Source organism: Balaenoptera acutorostrata, chromosome 12 (genome assembly GCF_949987535.1).
Source record: "Balaenoptera acutorostrata chromosome 12, mBalAcu1.1, whole genome shotgun sequence".
Taxonomy (NCBI): Eukaryota; Metazoa; Chordata; class Mammalia; order Artiodactyla; family Balaenopteridae; genus Balaenoptera; species Balaenoptera acutorostrata.
The window spans coordinates 5,105,585-5,127,967 of record NC_080075.1 but is presented as its reverse complement, the minus strand read 5'-3'; the positions used below and the strand labels follow the sequence as shown (position 1 = coordinate 5,127,967).

Below are 22,383 nucleotides of genomic sequence, written 5' to 3'. Positions count from 1 at the left end.
ATGGCCACTGTTTATTGAAATCAAGCTCCAGCCCTTCTCCCCTTCCTGGAGGTTAGGGGGTGGGGATGAAAGTTACAACCCTTTACTCACTTGGCTGGTTCCTATGGCAACCAGTCCCCCTCCTTGGGGTGGGGGGAACCCCAGGCAAGAGTCACCTCATTAGCATAAACTCAAGTGTGGTTGAAAGGGGCTCATTACAAATAACAAAGATGTTCCTCTCATCCCTACCACTTAGGGAATTACAAGATTTTTAGGAACTCTGTGTCAGCTACTGGGGACAAAGACAAAATATATATTTCTTATTATGTCCCAATATTGCGCCTCCCCACTGAGTGAAGAGGGTAAATCTAATCTTGTTTTCCCTTAGTGCCAAGGATGTGTTTGAGCTTTAGCATTGGCTGAGTTTTTCCTTTTAATATGTAAGAAATACACACACATGATTGTGATTTGAAGGAGGTCCAAAGAAAATCTTTCACAACCGTAATGACATCCAGAGCCATATAATTTGAAAGATAAGAATTGTTTTTCATGCAGTCATATGGATTGTGTCTGTAAATGTAGTCTTCTTAATTATATGTACTACTTTAGTTTCTGAAACTGCCATGGCCTCTTCCTGGCAGGGTGCACTGGCGTCCGGGGACAGGGCTGGCCCCGTTGACTTTCCCAGGCCCTAGGAACAGACGGGGTAGCTACTTATATTCTGGAGAGCTATGCAAAAGAGTTTTCGTTTGTGGCCTCAACATGCAAATCTTTGAGTCTCAATCATATTCCCTGAGTTTCCTCTGGGTTTGAGAGTCAAATAAACTCCCAGGTCCCAATTAAACTCATTCAGACTCGCCTTTTTTGAGTCTTGTGCAAGCATCTGGCTCCTTGGAACACGAGCACAGCTCCAAAGGTGCAACATCCAGGGCTTCTAAGACCCATGTGTGGGTTGCTCCGAGGTCAGGCAGAAGGTGAAACTGAACTAAACCAACTCACTGAGTTGGGATACAGCCACTAAAGTTCTTTTGGATTTGTTTTGAAACCATAAATCACAATTTTCTTGCAAACACTCAGCCAAGATTTTTCTTAGAACATGGCTTCACTTTGCTTAAATAAAATAGACGCATATTACAGCAGTTTTGTAAAATATGGTTGATACACAATGAGACAGCTAGATATTGTTCAGGCCATCCATGCGTCAGACACACAGAGGGCGTTAGATGTGCAAGAGATTTATAGGGGAAACTCTTGCCAGAGAAAATGGGGATGGAGTTCAGGGAGAAGGGAGAACAGAGTGACCCCAGGGGAAAGAGAGGGATGGAGGGAAACTGGATACATTTCTACAAGAGTTTATCAAGCCCATCAGGAGTCTTCAGGCTAAGGACACCCATCAGAGGAGTCCCGCACCTTCCAGAAATGGACCTGCCTTAGTAACCCTGCCACACCAGGTCTTTGGCTGAGATATTATATTATATATAATATTGTATATATATATATATGTATATATACATATATGTGTGTGTGTATATATATTCACACACACACACAGTTTGTAGTGGTTTTCTCCGGAAATAGTAAGTAACATTTTTGTATGGGGGGAGGTTCCTTTTTACTTTTATATTTTCCAAAATTTCTGCACTTCGGTATGTGTATTCTTAAATCTGGTTTGAGATTTCGATAAGTCTCTCTCTCTCTCTTTTTTAAAGTAATCCCTTTCCTAATTTCAGAAATTGGCAATGCTCATGGTGTGGGGGCGCACGTGCACGCTCGTGCATGTGTGTGTGTGTGTGTGTGTCCTTGCTTGGGCCAATTTGCACCAAGCTTCCTGATTCTTCTTTTTCACCTTCCCCAGATTCTCCTTCTTCCAGAAAATTCACTGGAAACATCTCTTTGGGATAAGAAACAAGCCTGTTTATAATCTGTCCACTTTCCCTTACCTAAGCGAGTTTGTAGGTTACTGGCTGATAATTATTGTACGCTAAAAATTGGGAACTAATCCAGACACAGAAAAACATGTGTCCTGGGCTCTCCAAAGAAGCATAATGGATCCATTTGGAGAACAAGCCCCAGATTAGGGTCTTATGAAATTCAAAATGAAGTTGTGCTCTGAAAGGATATATAACTAAGATCTTCTAGCCTATTTTACAAGTTAATTGCATTGTAAGGTCATTTTGGCTACAAAAGCTGCATTGGGTTCAATAGAGTCCCTTCCAAAATTCATGTCCACCCAGAACCTCAGGATATGATCTTATTTGGAAACAGTTCTTTGCAGATATAATTAGTTAAGATGAGCTCATTTGGGATTAAGGTGGGCTCTAAGTCCAATGACGGGTGTCCTTATAAGAAGGCAATGTGGAGATGCAGGGAGACACACCCAAGGAAGACTATATGAAGACAATGGCGGAGACGGGATTGATGTGTCCACAAGCCAAGGCATGCTTTCCAGATTGCGTCCCCCCCAGCACCTTCAGAGGAGGCATGATCCCGTCCACCCCTTGATTCTAGACTTCTATCCTCCAGAGCAGTGAGAAAACAAATGTTTGCTGAATTAAGCCACCCAGTTTGTGGTACTTTGTCGCAGCAGCCCTAGGGAACTAACATAGAAGGCGATGTGACAAAGCTGCTCTGGAGAGGGGCACGAGAACCAAGAACTCATGAGCAGAGGGGTCATTGCGTGCCTTCCTCGTGTTCCCTCCCCTCCATCAACAAGGTTCACTAGATGAAGCATCCTAGATGGGGATTGGTAACACCTGAGCTATGTTGCAGACTGGTCCTCTCTGCCAACTCACATTCCAAAGCCAAATGCTGGGCTGGATAAGATTCTTCATCTTCATGTGCAAACAGATAGCAAAAAGTGTATAAAGAGTTTCCTTCATGGCTCCGGGTCACCCAAGAGCAGAGATGCTCATCCTCACAGACTAGCTGGTTCTTCTGCTTCTCTCTGTTGACTAGAGAGTGCAAATGAGATGAAGGGGAGCTTTGGTTTAAATGCACCCTGACAGTTTATGATCATGAACATGAACAAGATAGCAGCCTAGGGACCATTTGCAGGTGATGGTTCATTGCCAGCCTCTCCGTGGGAAAACGTCGATCTTCAATCACAAAGGTGATGTCATGGGAAGTCAGCAGAGGCCAGGCACCAAGTGGACCTGGAGGGGCCAGGCCTGGGAAGGGGACCTGGGAAGAAATGGCTGCAGCTGTCTGCAGGTAGCAGACCGTGGTTGAGGGGTCAGCATGAGCACAGGGCAGCTAGCAGTCTGGTAAGCCCTGGGGGTGAAGCCAAGGCAGAATCCAAACGCTGTCAGGGCACCCTGAAGAACAGAGGGGCCGCTGAGTGTCTCTGTCAGGAAAGACGAATTGGGGATGGAGAGGGAGTGAACAGGAGGCAGAGAGCGGGTGATGCCCAGAGGTGAGGGGAGAGCGGAGTGTGAGGGAGGAGAGGGAATGAATGGGGCGTAGACCTACCCGCGCTGGAGGGCCCACGGCACTGCTGCAGTTCTTCAGCACACAGGATACCATCCCGGACGTGGTTTCCTTGAGTTTAACTTCTGCCCCTGCTCTGATTTTGTCTCGGTCTAAGCGAAGTTGATAGGTGTGTGCTGTGGTTTAGCAGGACCCTTCAGGGTCTGGGGGTCTCAAAGGTCTTCATTTCCTGCACTGATCTTACTTTACCTGTTTATGTGTCTCACTGTGTGGCAGGCTGCCACTTTGCGGAAGTTCAGTCCAAGTTCTGGGTTGCCAAGTGGCATGAAATAGCGATAAATCGATCCCTGCAGCTTCATATGAATGTGGAAATAAGCAGCGAAATAGTAGGAAAATTGAGAGTGTGTATCACACGGACTGGGGTCGTTTGGGGGATTCTAATGAGATGCTGTATATGGAAAGCATGTGGGGTCCAACCAAGAAAGAGAAAGCACACCGTAGGTTAAACAGAGAAATTTTAATATCAAAATTATTAACTGTAATAAAGGAATAGCTACGAGATATAAGAGAACTTTTTAGGGTACCCTAGGGCTGAGGGATGACCCCCAAAGGAGGACGAACTTGGAAGGGGTTCTGATCTCCCTGGAGAAGGTGTGGATGGGCCACTGGACAGCAGAGAAGCTGGCTGATTTAGCCAAGCTAGAGCTGGTCTGGACTTGATGGGCGAGCAAGGAGGGCAGACAGGGAGCAGTCTTCTGCAGTCAGTGGCACTGGGCAGTGGGAGCCTGGGCTCAAGAGGAGCCAGCAGCCTGCATGGCTGGGTTCACAGAGGCAAGGCTGCTGAGGTGGACCCCTGGCCACAGGCATGCTGCACCAGGGCCATGCTGGGGCTTTTTTGTCCTGTGTCAAGAGGTGTGTGGATAGTTCATCACTCGGGTAGAGGATGCAGGGTGGCAGAGGGACCACTTTCAGGCCCTGTGGCCCTGACAGGACCCCCTGGATGTTCTCACGCCCACATGGCTGACTCTCAGCCCTCCCACGGAAGTTGCAGGAAGCCCCTACCTCCTGAAATGCCCCTCAGTTGAGCAAGCTTAACGTGGTGCTCATTTTAAAGGAGAAATAAAGGAATGTCATTGTATATTACCAAGCCTATGTTGAAGGGTGCATCCGGAGCCAGAGGAAATCAATTGATAATGACACAGAGCTTAGCGAAGAGACCGGCACGTAGTAGGTGCTCAGTGATTGAAAGCTGTGAGTGTTATACTTCTTACTCGGAGAAACTGAATAAATGTAAATTATTTGGAAGGCATTGAAATGTTAGGCAGCCGTGTTAATATTTCTTGTTATGTAATTTTTGTGGTGTATTATTTAACTAGACACAAAGTTAAGAATCTGTGTGTAAGCTGTTTCTCATTTCTAATTCATGTTTACTTTTTTTTTTTTCATTTTCTTTTTGTCTAGGTCTTATATAACATATTAATCGCCTTCACAAAGATGCATAAATTTGAAGACATAGAACCTGTGGACATTTTGGCTGGATGTGCCCGATTCATTATTGTGGGGTGCGGGGGAGTTTTTTTCGGCGTCATTTTTGGATTCATTTCTGCGTTTATCACACGTTTCACTCAGAACATCTCCGCGATTGAACCCCTCATCGTCTTCATGTTCAGCTACTTGTCCTACTTAGTGGCTGAGACGCTCTATCTCTCTGGCATCCTGGCGTGAGTACAAACCAAGGACCAACTCTCATCCAAAAAAAGCGAGTTTAGGACCACATCTTGTGGACCGGCCTTTGAGAAAGGCCTGACTCCTAATGCTAATCTTCAAAAGTGTTTCAGGATTCAGGTTTTTTGAACTTTTGCAAAATCCAATTCAGGTCCTTTGCCAAACAAATGTTCTCTCCCGCATTTGCTTTTGCTCTGTTCTGGTGATTTTCCTGCATAGCAATTATAAGGTCAATTTATAACGCTCAGAAAAGCTGGTGCAAAGAGCTGGGGGAGGTTCAAGTTTAAAGTCTCACTTCAGTCGTTATTTTTTTCCTTGAAAAATGCATTATTTTAAAGTTAAAGGGAAGCATGCCATGAGCTACTATCATTCCTGGGCTCTGCCTTCTGCTATTTCCTTCAAATCACATCACAGCTCCAGGACCGGTCAGTGTGGAGTGAAACTAGGTAGATGGGAGAAGACTAGAAATTCAGATTTTTTTTTCCTAATGAAAATATTTTTGAAATGTTTATCCTTGTGTAGATCTTGGAATGAGGCTTCGCAACTTGGCTTATTCTATCTGATCATGTTGCCTTCTTTATGACATCATCCTCATACCCAGCCACTTGGGCACAATGTTATTGTATAGAAATATTTATCTTCATTAAATACAACAGTGTAAAGTCTAGGCACTCATCGTTTTCCCACCTTAAAAGTTAGCAAACTACTAAGACAAGACAAAGTCCTTTCTTTCCCATCCAGACTTGCTAAGTGGCTCTAAAACAAAACATTTTAAAGGAAAAATTTCTCATTAAAATTTTGTAGGAAACATTACAACATGAGGGGGTCTCGCTGAAGTATTCTTTCTAGGTAACTGCACTGGGTTCTTTTGGTTAAGGCAGGTGAAGTAGAGAGTACGCGGTGGGGCTGACAAAGCTCATGATGGGGGTGGAGGGAACAAACTAAAAACAGTCCTGCTTCTGGCTCGTGCATGAATTGCATGCCATTTTGTTGCGGGAAAACCATGTCATGCCCACCTTCCCTACCACGCTCAACTTGTGCAGACCCCTTAGGGAGGAAGAAGAGGAAGAAAGAAAATCTCAGGAAAAACCTGCAGCCAGAAAGAGGACTGGAGAAGATGTCCTCTCTGGATAAAAACAGGATTTGTGTCTCTGTGCCGTCACCGATAGGGAGGACTTTCCAATGAGGGGCAAGGTCTTGTGGCTTCTCCCTGAGATCCTTTTCCTTTTGCAGAATCACAGCCTGTGCAGTGACAATGAAAAAGTATGTCGAAGAAAACGTGTCCCAGACATCCTACACGACCATCAAGTATTTCATGAAGATGTTGAGCAGCGTCAGTGAGACCCTGATCTTCATTTTCATGGGCGTGTCCACCATTGGGAAGAACCACGAGTGGAACTGGGCCTTCATCTGCTTCACCCTGGCCTTCTGCCAGATCTGGAGAGCCATCAGTAAGACACAGCAGGGCCCGGAGAGTCCCACCTGCTTCTTTTTTTATTTTTCTTATTCCTTCCTGCAAGGTTAAAGCATAAGCAATGAGGTGATGCCAACTGGTTTTACTGGTTAGGGGGGTTTGGGTACCTTGTAGTGACCAGGAATGTTCTCCGTTTGCTTCCTCAATCCGTTCAGAATAATTACTGGCCGATAAGGTTCTGCACTGAAGCAAGGCTGGAGGAGGAGCACCTCTTTTTTAATTGAGAGAAAACTTTCGCATCTACGCATTTAAATATTACTCAGTACATTTATCCCTTGCTCTTCACTTCTTTGCCAGTTTATGAGTTCTTGCACCTTAAATCAGATATAGATTATACACTGCGGGCTTTCTTTTATACTTTTGTGACAGGAAAAGTGAGATCTCACAAACTGTAGTCTTTGTAAGGCAAGTACTGTTAGAAAACAGTCTCCTAAATATTACAGGTAGTTTTAGTCAAGGGTTGAGTGTGATATATAGAAAACGAAGGAAGTGAATCTCTATTTTTGAAAAGTGCTTAGTAAAGGCAACTCTACAATGTAACTGGTATCAACCCTATAAAATATGCCTAATTTAAAAACACGAGGTGTCTTGACTAATGACTTTTAATTTAACTTGTATATTTATGTTTCTGGAGCTAGAAAGAACACTCAGTACTGAACTACAAGATATGCTTTACCTTTTGATTAGAAGCGATTATATTTTTAAATGACTTTAACCAATATTTGAAGCATTTTTTTACATGACTTGGATCAGTATTTTCAAGCCAATTGCTCAAAGAGAAATTAGGAGAAATGGCTCAGAACTCATCTTGAACATATCCATTCTAAATTTAGAATGGTTTTTAGGATTTAGGCAAGAATAACAAGAATGTAGAAATATTAAAAATATTCATAAAAATAACTGAATATATGTGCCTATTGGGTCTCCAGGAGAGAAAAGAATTAAGGATTCTGTGATATAAATTTATAATCTCACAAGTCCCATCCGTATTGCTAACTAGCTGTTTGACCTTGGACAGATAGTTAACTACTCAAAATCTTCTTCCCCAACCACAAAATGGTGGGTATGGACAGATTTCATAGGTCCTGTTCAGTTCTAATACTGGAGGGGTCTACAGGAGAGGAGGGTTAATGTCAAGAGGAGCACCACCTCAGAGCTTCCGCCCAGCCAACAAGCATAGAAACCAGCTGGGAGATTAATGTAGGGGAGACCTCACGATGCTTCACCCTTGGTGACCAGCCACCCAGCTCCTTCATTTTCCATCCGAGGGAAATGATGTAACAGTTCCCAGGAGAATGACTTGGCCACGTCACAGCGAGGGACAGAGCCAGGTGTCGGCGTCCAGCTCTCCCACTCCTGCCTGACTCATCGTAGCTAAGAATAGTTCACACTCATGAAGGCTTATAACATAGAAGGTCGGGCTTCATGTTATTCATAGATATTAAATTATTAAACCTTACGTCCACCTTCTGGTGTAAGTACTCAGTACCTCCAGAAAGCAGGTGAGAAGACTGCGTACATGAAAAGATTGACTTTTGCCCAAGGTCATAGGACTAGCCCGTGGAGGAGCCAGGACAAACAAAACAAAATGAGAAAAATTAAATTTTACTGTTTCCTGCACTGTCAGTGTCCCTGCTATCAGAGGATGCTAGGAAAGAATAACAAGAACGTAGAAATATTTAAAATATTCATAAAAGTAACTCTGAATATATGTGCCTGTTGGGTCTTCAGGAGAGAAAAGAATTAAGGGTACTCTGATATAAATTTATAATGTCACATCAAGTCCTATCACTGTTACTAACTAGCTATTTGACCTTGGACAGACAGTTAACTACACAAAAGCTTCTTCCCCAGCCACAAAACAGTGGGTGTGGACAAATTTGTTAGGTCCCTTTCAGTTCTAACACTGTGGGGATCTACAGGGCAGTAGAGTTAATGTCAGTGATGCTTGCTGTGATGTCTGTGCGATTAGAAACCACATGAGGATATGGAGAGGTTTATTGCTCTCCAGGGAAACCTCTGCTTTGGTGAGTCAGAGCATCAGTGAAGGGACCTTTCTCACTAGGAACCACTGCCTGGGTGGCAGCTTAGCCACATGGGGGTGAAAAGCCAATGTGGTAGAAAACACCTCTGTGTTTTCAGCAAGCTCTCCTGCCCTCCACCTTCCACTTACGGACAGTAAGAATCCCCCCCTTGGACCCCTTGCCAACTTCCTTTCTTTTTTGCATTGAGCCTCAAGAAGAACCAAAGCAACCACAAAAGATCTGCTCACCCGCAGAGACCCCAGGCACTGTGAGGGCTCATCTCACCTTCAAAATCACACACCTCCTCTGCTGACCCAGTGAGAGTATGAGCTGATAAAAATGCTTCTAACCCTCCAAGGGATACCCTTGCTTTTCTTAGTTTTGAAAGGCTGAGCAAAATTTATAAAATAGATTAGAAAATATATACCATTTCTTATATCAAAAGTATCAAGATTTATTACTTTAAATACACACACACACACACACACACACACACACACACAGGCAGTCATGCTGGGAAACTACCAGAGAACACTTCTGACTTGAAGCACTGCTGTCTCACAACTACTCAAGAAGTAAAAAGTTTTGTAAGCTGTTCTGTTTGGGATGGACTGCCGTGGGTGTGATGGAATTAGGTTCCCTTGTTTTGTGGGCACAGGCACACGACTTGGGTTCACTAACGCTGCTGTGTCCCCTCATTTGTGACCCTCTGCTCTAATACGTATTTCCCCCCTTCTAGGCGTGTTTGCTCTCTTCTATATCAGTAACCAGTTTCGGACTTTCCCCTTCTCCATCAAGGACCAGTGCATAATTTTCTACAGTGGTGTCCGAGGAGCTGGAAGTTTTTCACTTGCATTTTTGCTTCCTCTGTCTCTTTTTCCTAGGAAGAAAATGTTTGTCACTGCTACTCTAGTAGTTATATACTTTACTGTATTTATTCAGGTTGGTAGATTTCTTTCATATTTGAAATAAGTCTATTCTTCTCAGGATTGTGTATTAACTTAGTAAAATACCAAGAAAGGGACACTTTATCTGATTTTCAGACAAGTGCCCAATACCCAAACTAAATTCCCAAATATTTCTAGATCATGTTTTTGGTCATCCTGTAACCTCTACATTTTGTGACCTTTTAATTGATAAAACATATTAATCAAAATATCCCCTTGTACAGGTGAATGTCTATTGCTGAAAATGAGATAACAATTAGTACTAAATAGTTTTTTATAGCTTTTATTATAATAGTTTTTATTATAGTTTTTATTATAGTATTAGCTCTCAGCAAACTAATGGGAGGTTATTTTAAGGAATGAAACTAAATCCCTGCTTTAAATTATAGACATCAGACCTATTTTTATTACAGAGTGTAAAGGTATTAAGTAAGAACTAAAGTAAACACTGGAGCATTTATCCAGGAGAAACTAGTACAAAACAAAGACATTAAAATTGGAAGTTCTAAATTTGCAATAGATTTGCTCTCTATCCTGACAGTCTTCACTACAACAAAATGCTTTATTTTGTGGTTTATGATCTAGGGAATCACAATTGGCCCTCTGGTCAGGTACCTGGATGTTAGAAAGACCAATAAAAAAGAATCCATCAATGAAGAGCTTCATACCCGTGTAAGTTATCTCTTGGTCATAATTAATAAGTTGATAAGATGTTCCCTCTTTGTCACCTATGAGAGTGATTTAGAACTTTGATGAGGTGTGTATATGTCACTAGACATGGCCTCTTTCCTCTCCAGCTCCACCAACAGTGACTGTACTAGTTTCCTGGTGCTGCTGTAGGAAATTATCGTAGACTTAGTAGCTTACATCTTACAGTTTTTATCTTACAGTTCTGGAAGTCAGAAGTTCACAATGGGTTTCATTGGGATAAAATCAAGATGTAGCAGGGCTGTACTTCTTTCTGGGGGTTCTAGGAAAGGGTCTCTTTTCTTGCCTCTTCCAGCTTCTAGAGGGTCTTGGCATTCCTCGGCTTGTGGACACATCCTGTCTTCAAAGCCAACAATGACCAGTCAGGGCTTTCTCATGCTGCATCACTCTAATACTGACTCTTCTGCCTTCCTCTTCCACATTAAAGATCTTTATGGTTATACTGGGCCCATGTGGGTAATTTAGGGTATTCTCTCTATCATAAGGTCAGCTGAATAGCAAGCCTAAATCCATCTGCTATCCTAATTCCTCTTTGAATAAAAAGTAACATATTTGCAGGCCCTGGGGATTAGGACCCTGTACATCTTTGGGGACCATACATTCTGCCTACTGCATCTGTCCTTTGCCCTTCAAAGACTCATGTCTGTTCCACATGCAAAATACATTAACCGATCCCAACATCTCAGAAGCCTCAATCCACTATAGAATGAACTCAGAGACCAAAAATCTCACCTACATCTTGTGAGTTCAAAAGACCCAACTCTCAGCATCTCAACCATCTAAATCAAGGATGGGTGAGGCTCTGGGTATAATCCATCCTGAGACACAGTTCCTCTTCACTCTGAACCTGTGAAACTCAGGAAACAAGTCATCTTTTCCCAAAACGCACTGGTAAGACAGTCATCAGATAACGGCTATAGATATTCCCTTTCCAAAAGGGGGAAATATGGACGGAAAAAAGGAGTCATCTACCCCAAGCAAATTTTCAAGTCTGCCTGGGTTTCCAGTCCTGGGAACAATCTTCTGTGATTCTTTGCTCCACCTTCTGTGTTCTCCCCTCCACCCTCTGAGTCATAGTTCTTTTTTCATGAACAGTAGCAGGTGTTTGTGACTTACTAGTTTTGTTTTGTTTTGTAATTTTTATTGGAGTATACTTGATTTACAAGGTTGTGTTAGTTTCAGGTGTACAGCAAAGTGAATCAGTTATATGTATACATATATCTACTCTTTTTTAGATTCTTTTCTCATATAGGCCATTACAGAGTACTGAGCAGAGTTCCCTGTGCTCTACAGTAGGTCTTTATTAGTCATTTATTTTATGTATATTAGTGTGTATATGTCAATCTCAATCTCCCAACTTATCCCTCCCCCGCTCCTTGCCCCCTGGTAACCATAAGTATGTTTTCTACATCTGTAACTCTAGCGGCTTATTAGTTTGATCAGCCTGCTTCTTGACTGTAAAATTTGGGGCCCAGTAGCTTTCTTTCATTTCATCTTCTCTCTCTCCCTTTTGGGTCCAAGCTAGCAGTGTTTCTGTCAGGGTTCAACAAGGGGAGCAGAACTAGTAGGAGATATATATTAAGAGCTTTGTTGTAAGGAAGTGGCTCACCTACTATGGGTGCTGGGGAAGCAGGTCCAAAATCTGTAGGACAGGCCATCAGGAAGGGTGGATTGGAACTCTCAGGCAAAAGCAAGTGGCATTTTCTTCTGCTTTATTCTTCAGGCCTTTCAAGTGATCAAATCAGACTCACCCAGATTATCTAGGATAAGATCCCTTACTTAAAGGCAACTGATCAGTGACCTTTAATCCTATCTACCAAATACTTCCACAGCAACACCTAGATGGGTATTAATAATAACAGGGGAGTAGCCTAGCCAAGCTGACACCTCAGAAAACTATCATGATGAATAATGTTCAGAGTTGCCTGACTTGCTTCTAAAATCATTGTTCTAAAAAAGGAAAGGAAGGAAGGAAGGAAGGAAGGAAAGGAAGGAAGGAAGGAAGAAAGGAAGGAAGGAAGGAAGGAAGGAAGGAAGGAAGGAAGGAAGGAAGAAAGAAAGAAATTATTCTAATGGAACATGGGATTTTCTGCTCTTCCTGAACTTATAATAAAGAAGGGGTAACAGCTTCCACTTCAGCAGACATGGCCTAGTGGCAGTTTTGGTGAAAACATCCAACTCTGACAAAAGTGAAAATGAAGTCGATCATGGTTTCTGCCAGTTTGTTTTAAGTCCAACACAGTATTGAAGGGATGGCGTTTCATGTGGCTACTGGAAATAGAAATGAGAACTAATGTATGGAAAACATAGGGTGAGAGGCTTCAGCTCTGTTAATGAAGAGTGTTTGGACAGTTGCTTGTATGGCTCACCCAAAGGTGAAATGGATGTGTGCAAGCAATAACCGAAAACACTCAGCATAGTTGCTGTACAAGAGATTCAGGCTTGGAGGGGATGATTGGCCCACATAATTTGGAGGTTTCTTTCATGCCTGAAAGTCCATAACTTTAATGCTGGAGAAACTGATGAAGTCTTTCGAAAGTCAGACCTGAATTTCATGGCCAAAGTCACCTTAGGAAATAAAGTAATTTTAATTCCAGGAAACGCAAATGAAAAATTTTCAAGGCCATTTGAAACTATTCAACAGATGGGGATAGGGAGTGAGCGTTTTAAAATAAGTAGTGCTTTAACCCAACTGAAGATTTTTGTCTCTATCTTTATCCCCTCTGTTCATTATTTTAAGAAATTAGACATATACCTAAGACAATAGAACTTGGATATTTCACCCCTTTCTTATGTTTCTTTTTCTCAAAAAAAGGTATAATTATTGGTAGAGAGTACATAATTATTTCAGAATTAATTTAGTATTTTAATCTATTTTGCAAAAAAAAATTTAGAAGCCATGTTAAACTTCAATGATGACAAATTTAAATTATTTGTAAAGTAATAAATTATGAAGAGACTGTGTTTTTTCCTAAATTCCTATAAACAATTTGGATAAAGCAAATGTAGTATAATTGGCTTGGATGGTGAAATGTAAATACTGAGACAAAATGATCAGATAAAAACTGAGGCGTGGGAATTCCCTGGTGGTCCAGTGGTTAGGACTCTGTGCTTTGACTGCTGAGGGCACGGGTTCAATCCCTGGTCGGGGAACTAAGATCCCACAAGCCGCGTGGCATGGCCCAAAAAAAAAAGAAAAAACAAACAAAACAAAACAAAAACTGAGGCATATAGATAAATTTTGTTGTTAGAAAAATAGAATACCTGTAGAATTATATTTTCAAGAGCTGTATAAATTGGATACTGGCATATTCTTTTCTTTCTCAATGAAATTAAAAGAATAGTTAATTATTAGGCTTTATATCCATGTGATTTCAGTAATGAGAAATTTCCTAGATCATTCTAGAAAAATAGTATTCAAAGCAAAGCAGGTACCTTGTTTTCATTGCAAGTTATGTGCTTTATTAAAGAAATTATCTACAGAGCCTTTGCATCATGAAACTAAGTGGTGTTACTGGGAAAGGCATTATAAGCGTCAGTTACATGAACAGAGTGATAGAAAAGAGGGTATGCTCCTGGAAAGTAAAGCCCCCTTTGTTTTCCAAGGTGTATTAACCTTCCTTGTGTGTCTTGTAGGGTTAACGTTTCATCAGCAATCATTTTTCTGTGTTTGGTTTGGCAGCTGATGGATCACTTGAAGGCTGGAATTGAAGATGTGTGTGGGCATTGGAGCCACTACCAAGTGAGAGACAAGTAAGGAGGCAGAGGTTTCACCACCGAGGAGGGATATATGTGACATCGCGAACCTCAGAAGGTTCCACTGGAAGCTAGGTAGATGGGATAAGATAAAACTAGAAGGAATCCTGAGGAAGGTGGCCAGGAAGATAAAGGGCCTGGGAGCCATACCATACAGGAAGCAGGCAGAAGTCCTGGGAAATGGAGAGCTACCAGGTGGAGGAAGCAGTGAACTTGGGCTTGGTTGCTTTAGAGGAAACTAGTACAACGGACAGGTGGAAATTAGAGACGCCAGATTTAAGTTTAAAACCAGGACAAGTTTCCCAGTGATACGAGAAGCACAACCAGGGAATGACAGGCTTCAGGAAGCTGCGAAGGAGGGTTGGCGTGTCATCAGGGATCCTGGGGAAGAGACTCCTCCATCGTGGGGGAGGTCCTTCTCGCATAACGATTCTGTAAGGATGCCGGGGGCCCTCTTCTCCACCACATCTCACATTTCAGAACTCATCCTCTTCTGGATTTAGTCTACAGCCATATTTCTTAATGACGTGGCTCTGAGGAGAGTTTATTGAGGATGAGGAAGACGAGATTTTTGAAGTTTTACACGGCTGTTTGGAGGATGTAGGCGTTAGCAGTAGTTCAATTAACCAAGTGGTAGACATTTCCGACATATTGATGTTGGTGATGCCAAGAGAGACTAGATCTTAAAAATTCTGGCTCTTGCACGGTGGTGGCACAGAAACTGAGAGCTTTTGAGTGGGATTTTTTTTTTTAAGATTTTTTGATGTGGACCATTTTTTAAAGTCTTCATTGAATTTGTTACAATATTGCTTCTGCTTTATGTTTTGGTTTTTTGGCTAAGATCATGTGGGATCTTAGCTCCCCGACCAGGGATCAAACCTACACCCCCTGCATTGGAAGGCAAAATCTTAACCACTGGACCGCCAGGGAAGTCTCCTGAGTGGGATTTTTTTTTATGAGGTAGAAAGAAGCGTCGTTTTAGCAGTCCTTACAGTGTTAAAATAGAATTTAAATTCTGTGACTATCCACCGATCTAGAATTTAGGCCATGGATTTTTTTTTAAGTTCAAATGTCATAGTTATTCCAATGAAGCATTATTAAATATTCTTCCATTTAGCCGAATCTATACCTAACTTTCTAAACTATGTCAAGAGCAGTAAGACACCCTCACTGTGTTCTAGGTCTTCACAATGTAGTGCATGTGGTCCTGGGGGTGGGGTGGGGGAGAAGAGAAAGAGCCTGAACAAATAATTATGGTCAATATGGTGCATGTTATAACAGAGGCAAATGCATAGAACTATAGTAATACAGAAATGGGAGTGAGTTTGGAAAATAAATGAGTTCTCCAGGCAAAGAAGAATGGAAAGCCTGCCAAGCAATTGCAGTAGCAGCAGTGTATTTCCATCTTCAAAGGCAAGGGAGAGCGTGTCATGGTTTGGATATGGGAGAGTGACAAGGTGAGAAAAAGGTGAGAAAAAAGGAGGACATGGCTGGAAAGACAGGGACACGCTTTTATGGTACAGAGCTAAGGAGCTCTCTATAGCCATTAACACTATAAAGTTCTATTTGACCTTTAAAACTCATATCAAAGGGCTATTAAATAGGAGAGTGGCATGACCATACTTGACTTTTGGAAGGCAAACTACAACAGCCATATGGAAGATGGATTAGAAAGAGAGGAATTATCTGTCACATGATCTCCTTAACTGTCCTGTGTTATCACTATTAGTCTCATTTTATTTTATTTATTTATTTATTTTAAATGTATTTATTTATTTACTTTTGGCTGCATGGGGTCTTAGTTGCAGCACACGGGATCTTTCGCTGCAGCACACGGGCTTCTCTCTAGTTGTGGTGTGCAGGTTTTCTCTCTCTAGTTGTGGCGTGCGGGCTTCTCTCTAGTTGTAGCATGTGGGTTTTCTCTCTCTAGTTGTGGCGTGTGGGTTCCAGAGCGCCTTGACTCTGTAGTTTGCGGCACACGGGCTCAGTAGTTGTGGCCCACAGGCTTAGTTGACCCGCAGCATGTGGGAAGTTAGTTCCCTGACCAGGGATCAAACCCATGTCTCCTGCATTGGAAGGCAGATTCTTTACCACTGGACCACCAGGGAAGTCCCTAGTCTCATTTTAAAGATGAGCAAACCAACTCCAAGAGGTCGATTAACCTGTTGTACAGCGCAACCTTGATGTGGGTTCAGGTCTTTTGTTTTCAGTGAGCTACAGAGCTTTCCGACTAGTGAGGGTAAGGGACCAGCAGAAGGGGTACTGAAATACTTCTGGGGTAGACAGGCTGGCTATGGCGTAAGGAGGGGAAGATGAGGAAAGGGAAAATGAGAATGACCATCAGATCTTCAGACACGGAACCTAGGGAGGTAACAGTGCCGTGGTTAAGCTTACAGTCTGTAGAAGAATGTTTGGAGTTAAATAACAGATTCTGTTTAAGATGCTTCAGATACTCACTCAGCCCCCGTTTGGAATTTAGTCTCAAGCTCAGGAGGAAATCGTGGCTGTGATAGAGGTTGTGAGTTGTCAGTGAGTATTTGGTAACCAAAGCCGTGGGTGTGGGTGAGATGACTACCAGCCGGTGAAGAGGGGAAGCTTCCTGGGGACAGGACTCTGAGAAGCTTCCATGCCTCTGGGGCGGGCAAGGAAGAGCAAGGGCAGAGGAGACTTGGAAGAAGTCGTGAGCATGGCTGGAAGGGAGGCAGGATGTGCAGGGCTCAGAGTAAGTGACCCAGTGGCCCATGAGAAGAAGCCAGTGGTTAATAGGGCAAGGGCAATGGCAACCACTGGCCTTGACCAGCCCAAGGTCAAGGTGAACCCGAACCCAGGGTGAGGGGCATCAGAGAAGTCCTGATGGGTGGGGTGCCAATGGCCGTAGATTGAGGAATAAACAGCAACAATAGCTTCTCATGAAGAAAGGCAGAAAGCGAGAAGGCTGAGGGCTGACCCAGTGGGAGCCAGAGTGAGCCTGGTATGAACCAAACCCAGATCACAGAGCCCAAGGAATCACAGACTGCTTAACCCAGGGGAGCCTCGGCTGATAAAGCGTCCATCCACCTCACAGGCCAGGAGACTAACCGACCACCAGATAAGCCAGCATCCCAGTGTAAATCAGGCGGCAAATTATTCTTTGCGTGGAAAATGATTGAAGGTGTGGAAAATTCCTCCTCCAAACAGATGGTGGACTCTGAAGGCACCGTATGCGCCACGTGGCTCGGTCTCATGGGTCGGCCGGAGCTTTGGCGCAATAGTCAGCGTCCGTCAGCATCCGGCTTATACAGATGCTCCATCACTCAGACTGTCAGGGTATATGTGGGTTCTCCCCACACCCCGCCTAAGTGGCAGGATTCAAAACGATCTGCAGCGTAATGGGCAAATCTACTGTAACTACCAGGCTGTTTAAACTTGTGGGCTCTGGTTGAACAGGCCAGCACCACTGTCAGTGCAGCTGCCACGGTTAGGAGCTACTGGGAGGGTACAGCAGACTCCCCGAGCCCGTTTCTTCTCCCACAGTTAGAACTCAGCTGGCCTCCCCAGCTCCCCACTAATGCCCACTTTTTGCCCTGATTACAGCTTGTCCCTTCCTTTTGTTTGGTTGATTTTCAATGTATTCAGGTCACTAGGCCATTCTTTCTTTATTTTAAAAAATGTATAAATGCTATGATTATTTTTTTCAAAAATGTGTTCAAAGTCACATGTGTTCCAGGCACTGTCGTGGTGTCTTTCAGAATAAAGTTAAGTGTAGTTTGTTTCTAGAAAAAGTATATACTTACATAACACATACAGAGATTGAAGATTTCCAAACTGTTGGTTTCCGTTTTTAGGTTTAAGAAGTTCGATCATAAGTATTTACGGAAAATCCTAATCCGAGAGAACCTGCCAAAATCGAGCATCGTTTCTTTGTACAAGAAGCTGGAAATGAAACAAGCTATTGAGATGGCAGAGACCGGGATACTAAGTTCTACAGCCTTTTCCATCCCCCATCAGTAAGTGACATCTGCCCTCGATGTAGACTTTCAATGTCAGAATTACAGGGGGCACTAACTCATTGTTCCATTTAAAGGTACTATTAGGAGTGACGAGGCAGAGATATGACAAAGGAAAAATGGAAGAAATAAGATCTAAGTCTTGGCATCTTATAGCTTGGTCCATGCTCGATCTGTTTCACCTAGTTTCTGAAAATTACTTTCTAGCAAAAAGATGAGAGTTTTTTGACATCTTTCTTTGGGAGGGCAGGGCAAATGAATTTATAGAAGATTTTTAGCATATGTCACAAGTCTTCCTGTTTAGACATGTCTACCCTTTAACCCGTGCTCGTTTGCTTCTGCTAATATTGCCATTGTCTTTCTCCCATAAGTCATCTCTCTTCCTGTCTTCTATGAGGAGAGACCAGGTCAGCATCCTAGGATACTAAGTTGGATTTGGGCATGAGTGGTAGAGGAGCAAGAGGTGTGGTGATTGGTGGGATATTTAAAGAGAAGGCCGTGTTTGTAATTGTGTCTCAGGCAAAGATCTGTGTGCAGTTGGGAGAATGCCACGTCTGTGTGAGACCAGCTGTGAACAGGAGCAAGGAGGGAACTGGCTACCGGTGGAACAGAGGGTGGGGTAAGACTGGTACCTACCCCATCATTACAAGATGATGCCCTTTGAAGCCTGGTGCTTCAGTTGGAGCATCTGGAAACCAATTGTCCCAAGAGCTGGTTAGACATTTTTTAAAGCTGCTTTAAGTCTCTGACATTTAACGAGAACTTCTTGAATGTCATAAGAATTAATTCACCTCTCCCCAAAGATGCCCAGTTTTCTCCCGAGAAATGGTTTAGGAATTGGGGAAATTAGTCACAACGTATATTTAGCATAAGGAACACAAGCCCCTCCATCCTGACCTCTTCAGAAGATAATGAGTTTCAATTATCTCCCCACCTCCTCACCTTTGAAAAGCAAGTTGAGAGAAGAGCTAAGAATAGATGGCAATGAAATTGTCATTAACACCTGAGTGTTATTTCTCATCCCTTACTTGCTAATGAATCAGAAACACCATCACCTTTTTTACATGGGGAAAATTTCCAGCCAGGGAGAAATCTAAAGGAGCATCCCTGAGGGCATCTTTGTATCAACAGAAAGCTTTCTGCCTTATTTCTCAGTGAGTTGGTTGGTTTGTTTTGGTGCTGCCCATTACATGGCTGTAAGGAAATTTCTGGTCCTAAAATGGGAATGTGCTAACAAATATTTATTGGCAACACCGTGCTGAGCCATATGAGAGCCTGAGGCAGAAAAAAATAATCGGGGATACTGATCTCGTCTTTATTTAAAATGTTGATATGTCATTCATCATGGATAATTTTGCATTCTTTTATTTTCTACAATATTGCCTTCAAATCCTACTTCACCTGATTCCTGAGCTTTTGGGCATCCCCTTAGCCAAGGGGAGTACCAGGGCACCTGTTATGTGCCACGACCTGTGGGAGCAGACGGTCCCTGCCCTCAGGGAGCTCACCCCTGGAGCAGGGTCTTGATGGTAATAAAATAGGGCACACAAACATATGATCATAAAGCCCAGGGAGCTGTGAGAGGGTGAGAGGGAGCTGTGAGAGGGTGAGAGGGAACCTCATCTGGTCCCCAAGCGTTTGACCTGCTCACCGAAGGATGGATGAGAATTAACTCAGCGCCCAGCAGGAGGGCTGGACCTGGTCGGGTGCAGGCAGTTTAGACCATGAGGAACTTCCTCGACCTTCTACTCACTAGTGATGTAAGCGCTTGGTCTAGGAATGTAGGGGAGCTTATCTCAAATGAGAATCAGCCTCTCATGTGCTAAAATATATTTTGAATCTCTGTACATTACGTTGCACTGGTCATAAGCAGGTTTCCCAGTTCCTAACCTCAAGGCAATTTTTAAGGCAGTTTCATTTAGAGGATGTCCTGTGTTGAGTCAATTATTTTTCAGACATTGACTCAAGATTAGTAAGAGAGCCTTCCAGGTTGGAGACATGTTTTCCCCCCATAGCCCAAACCGGTTAGTTAACCGAGGTGGGAGAGGAGATTTTTTTAAACCGATATTTACTACAAGTTTAGTATTTAAATTGCATTCATTTGATCTCATCAGAAATCTGTAGGACGTCAAGCAAAAAGGAATTCCTCTCCTAAGATCAAAGCAGTGATTTCTTAAAAAACAAACCTTCATACAATAATAGGAAAAAGAAGTGTGTACTCAGCTCGCTTTTTGTGACTCCGTTATGAGAGGATAACAATAAAACGCACATATATTTTTTTTCTTTAGAAGTTTAAGCAATTGTTCTACAAGAGGTTTAGATTTCCAAACTCTGTGACCTTCAGGAGAACGCTGTCCCTAGTGTGCCCCTAGGCACACTGCAGACAATGCTCATTCTGGGGCGTTCCTTTACTTTTACATACATTATTTTATTTGACTCTCAAAACAACCCTATGGAATAAATAGACTATGTACTCGGATTATTATTCTAACTATGAGGCACCTTGCTTTACCCATGAGTAGGAAGTTCTTAGAAACATCAGTGGGTAGAGGCTCAAGCCGATTCAAAAATATTTGGTTACTATTAAAAAGAAGAGATATTAAAATATTTATAATAAAGATGTTAAAAAAGAACAAAATGAAAGATAAAAATATATATATTTATAATAAATGTATAGGCATAACACACTACAGCTGTACGACTTCAGGATATTGTCTTTAGAAACTCCCCAATAATTATAATGTCATTTATTAAAAAGCACAAATTAACTTATTGCAGTTGAAGAATTTTTAAATTGATCACATATTGACGGGTGTAAGTTCACAGTCATGCATTCTGACACCAAAGACACTAGTATGAAGATTCTGATGCCATGTTCACTTCCGTGATGGGACGTTGCCTTGTAGGGAGCCGGGCCCACAGCTCTGCATTCTTCACTGGTTCTCAGTGTTGGTCACCTTGGTGACCTTTCTGAGAAGACACAAGGCAGCCACATACACAGAAGAGCTGTTGGTACCATTGTTTACTTAGTGGGCACGTCCTTCAGTCACCATGCATTTCCCTGGATTTCATGTATGACGCTACTGAAAGAGGATGGATTCTTCCAAATAAATCAGGATATATTTGATCTTTTGGGACTTCACCTTATGGCATGAAGATAACATCTACTAGAATTCATATCTCTGTCGCTGTGTTTAGAATTGAAACCTCTTTTTTGAGAATCTGCCTGCTAATGCAGGGGACACGGGTTCGAGCCCTGGTCTGGGAAGATCCCACATGCCACGGAGCAGCTGGGCCCGTGAGCCACAATTGCTGAGCCTGCGCGTCTGGAGCCTGTGCCCCGCGACGGGAGGGGCCGCGATAGAGAAAGGCCCGCGCACCGCGATGAAGAGCGGTCCCCGCACCGCGATGAAGAGTGGCCCCCGCTTGCCGCAACTGGAGAAAGCCCTCGCACGAACCGAAGACCCAATACAGACAAAAATAATAAAAATAATAAAAATAAATAAATAAATGTTAAAAAAAAAAAAAAAAGAATTGAAACCTCTTTTTACAGCATTATAGCATCTGATTTTTTTTAAAAAGTTAAGGGAAATGTGAGCCTTTTATTCAAACACATTAAGATTCAGATTTCCCCAGTTTGATTTCAATGGCCATGCAATTACCAGTGGTCTTTTATTTAAGGTAATAGAGACTTCTTTTACATCTTGTTCCAGTGACGAGACTTCCACTTTATAATTTTACTTTTTTGCCCTAGAGATTACTAAGATTCAGTTTTTCTGAGGATTGTATCTTTCCTGTGCTCATGATATGATCATTTCAGGAGTGATTTTGCTAACGAAGTAGCAGGTAGGAAAGTCCATGCATCAGTAATTGCCCGAATCAATAATTCATCCTTCTGATTCTATAGCTGCAGCTTCTCAGTGAGAATAAATACGAGGCAATGCTACCGGGAACCCTGTACTGCACATCCAGCCAGCAGCCTAAAAGGGCTTGAACTAAGTCTGGTCCTTCCCAGAGTGGTTAATTATAAACTGGGGAGAATGCCAAGTTAGATTTCCTATCTCAGGTTTAACTTTACCATTTCCTTTACCCATAGTTTTTTCCTATTTGGTCATTTTATTATGAACACACAAAGTGGAACTATTTGTTTAGCTGTTGTTTCTGTTTAGCAATAGATTCCTTCCACCATAATAAAGGAATGTGTTCAGATTGTGGGAATGCGTGGGTGTATCTAAATCAGAATAAATTTTATTTGAAGGACATTTAAACAGTTAGGTTGAAATGCCCTGATAATAATGTTTAAATCACCGAGGGTGGTAACTGAATATCAATAGTGTTGACGTTTGCAGCTCTGCGAT

The 22,383-nt window shown here is 42.6% G+C and overlaps 1 protein-coding gene across 1 annotated transcript in view; it reads left to right on the top strand.

Annotated features, from left to right (window-relative positions):
* SLC9A4 (solute carrier family 9 member A4) overlaps positions 1–22,383 on the top strand; it is a 58,502-nt gene that overhangs the window by 24,312 nt on the left and 11,807 nt on the right. The window contains exons 3-8 of the mRNA XM_007172120.2: positions 4,867–5,126; positions 6,364–6,581; positions 9,368–9,570; positions 10,161–10,247; positions 13,966–14,036; positions 17,864–18,025. Of these exons, the coding sequence (XP_007172182.2) occupies positions 4,867–5,126; positions 6,364–6,581; positions 9,368–9,570; positions 10,161–10,247; positions 13,966–14,036; positions 17,864–18,025 (1,001 nt within the window). The remainder of the gene's footprint in view (positions 1–4,866; positions 5,127–6,363; positions 6,582–9,367; positions 9,571–10,160; positions 10,248–13,965; positions 14,037–17,863; positions 18,026–22,383) is intronic.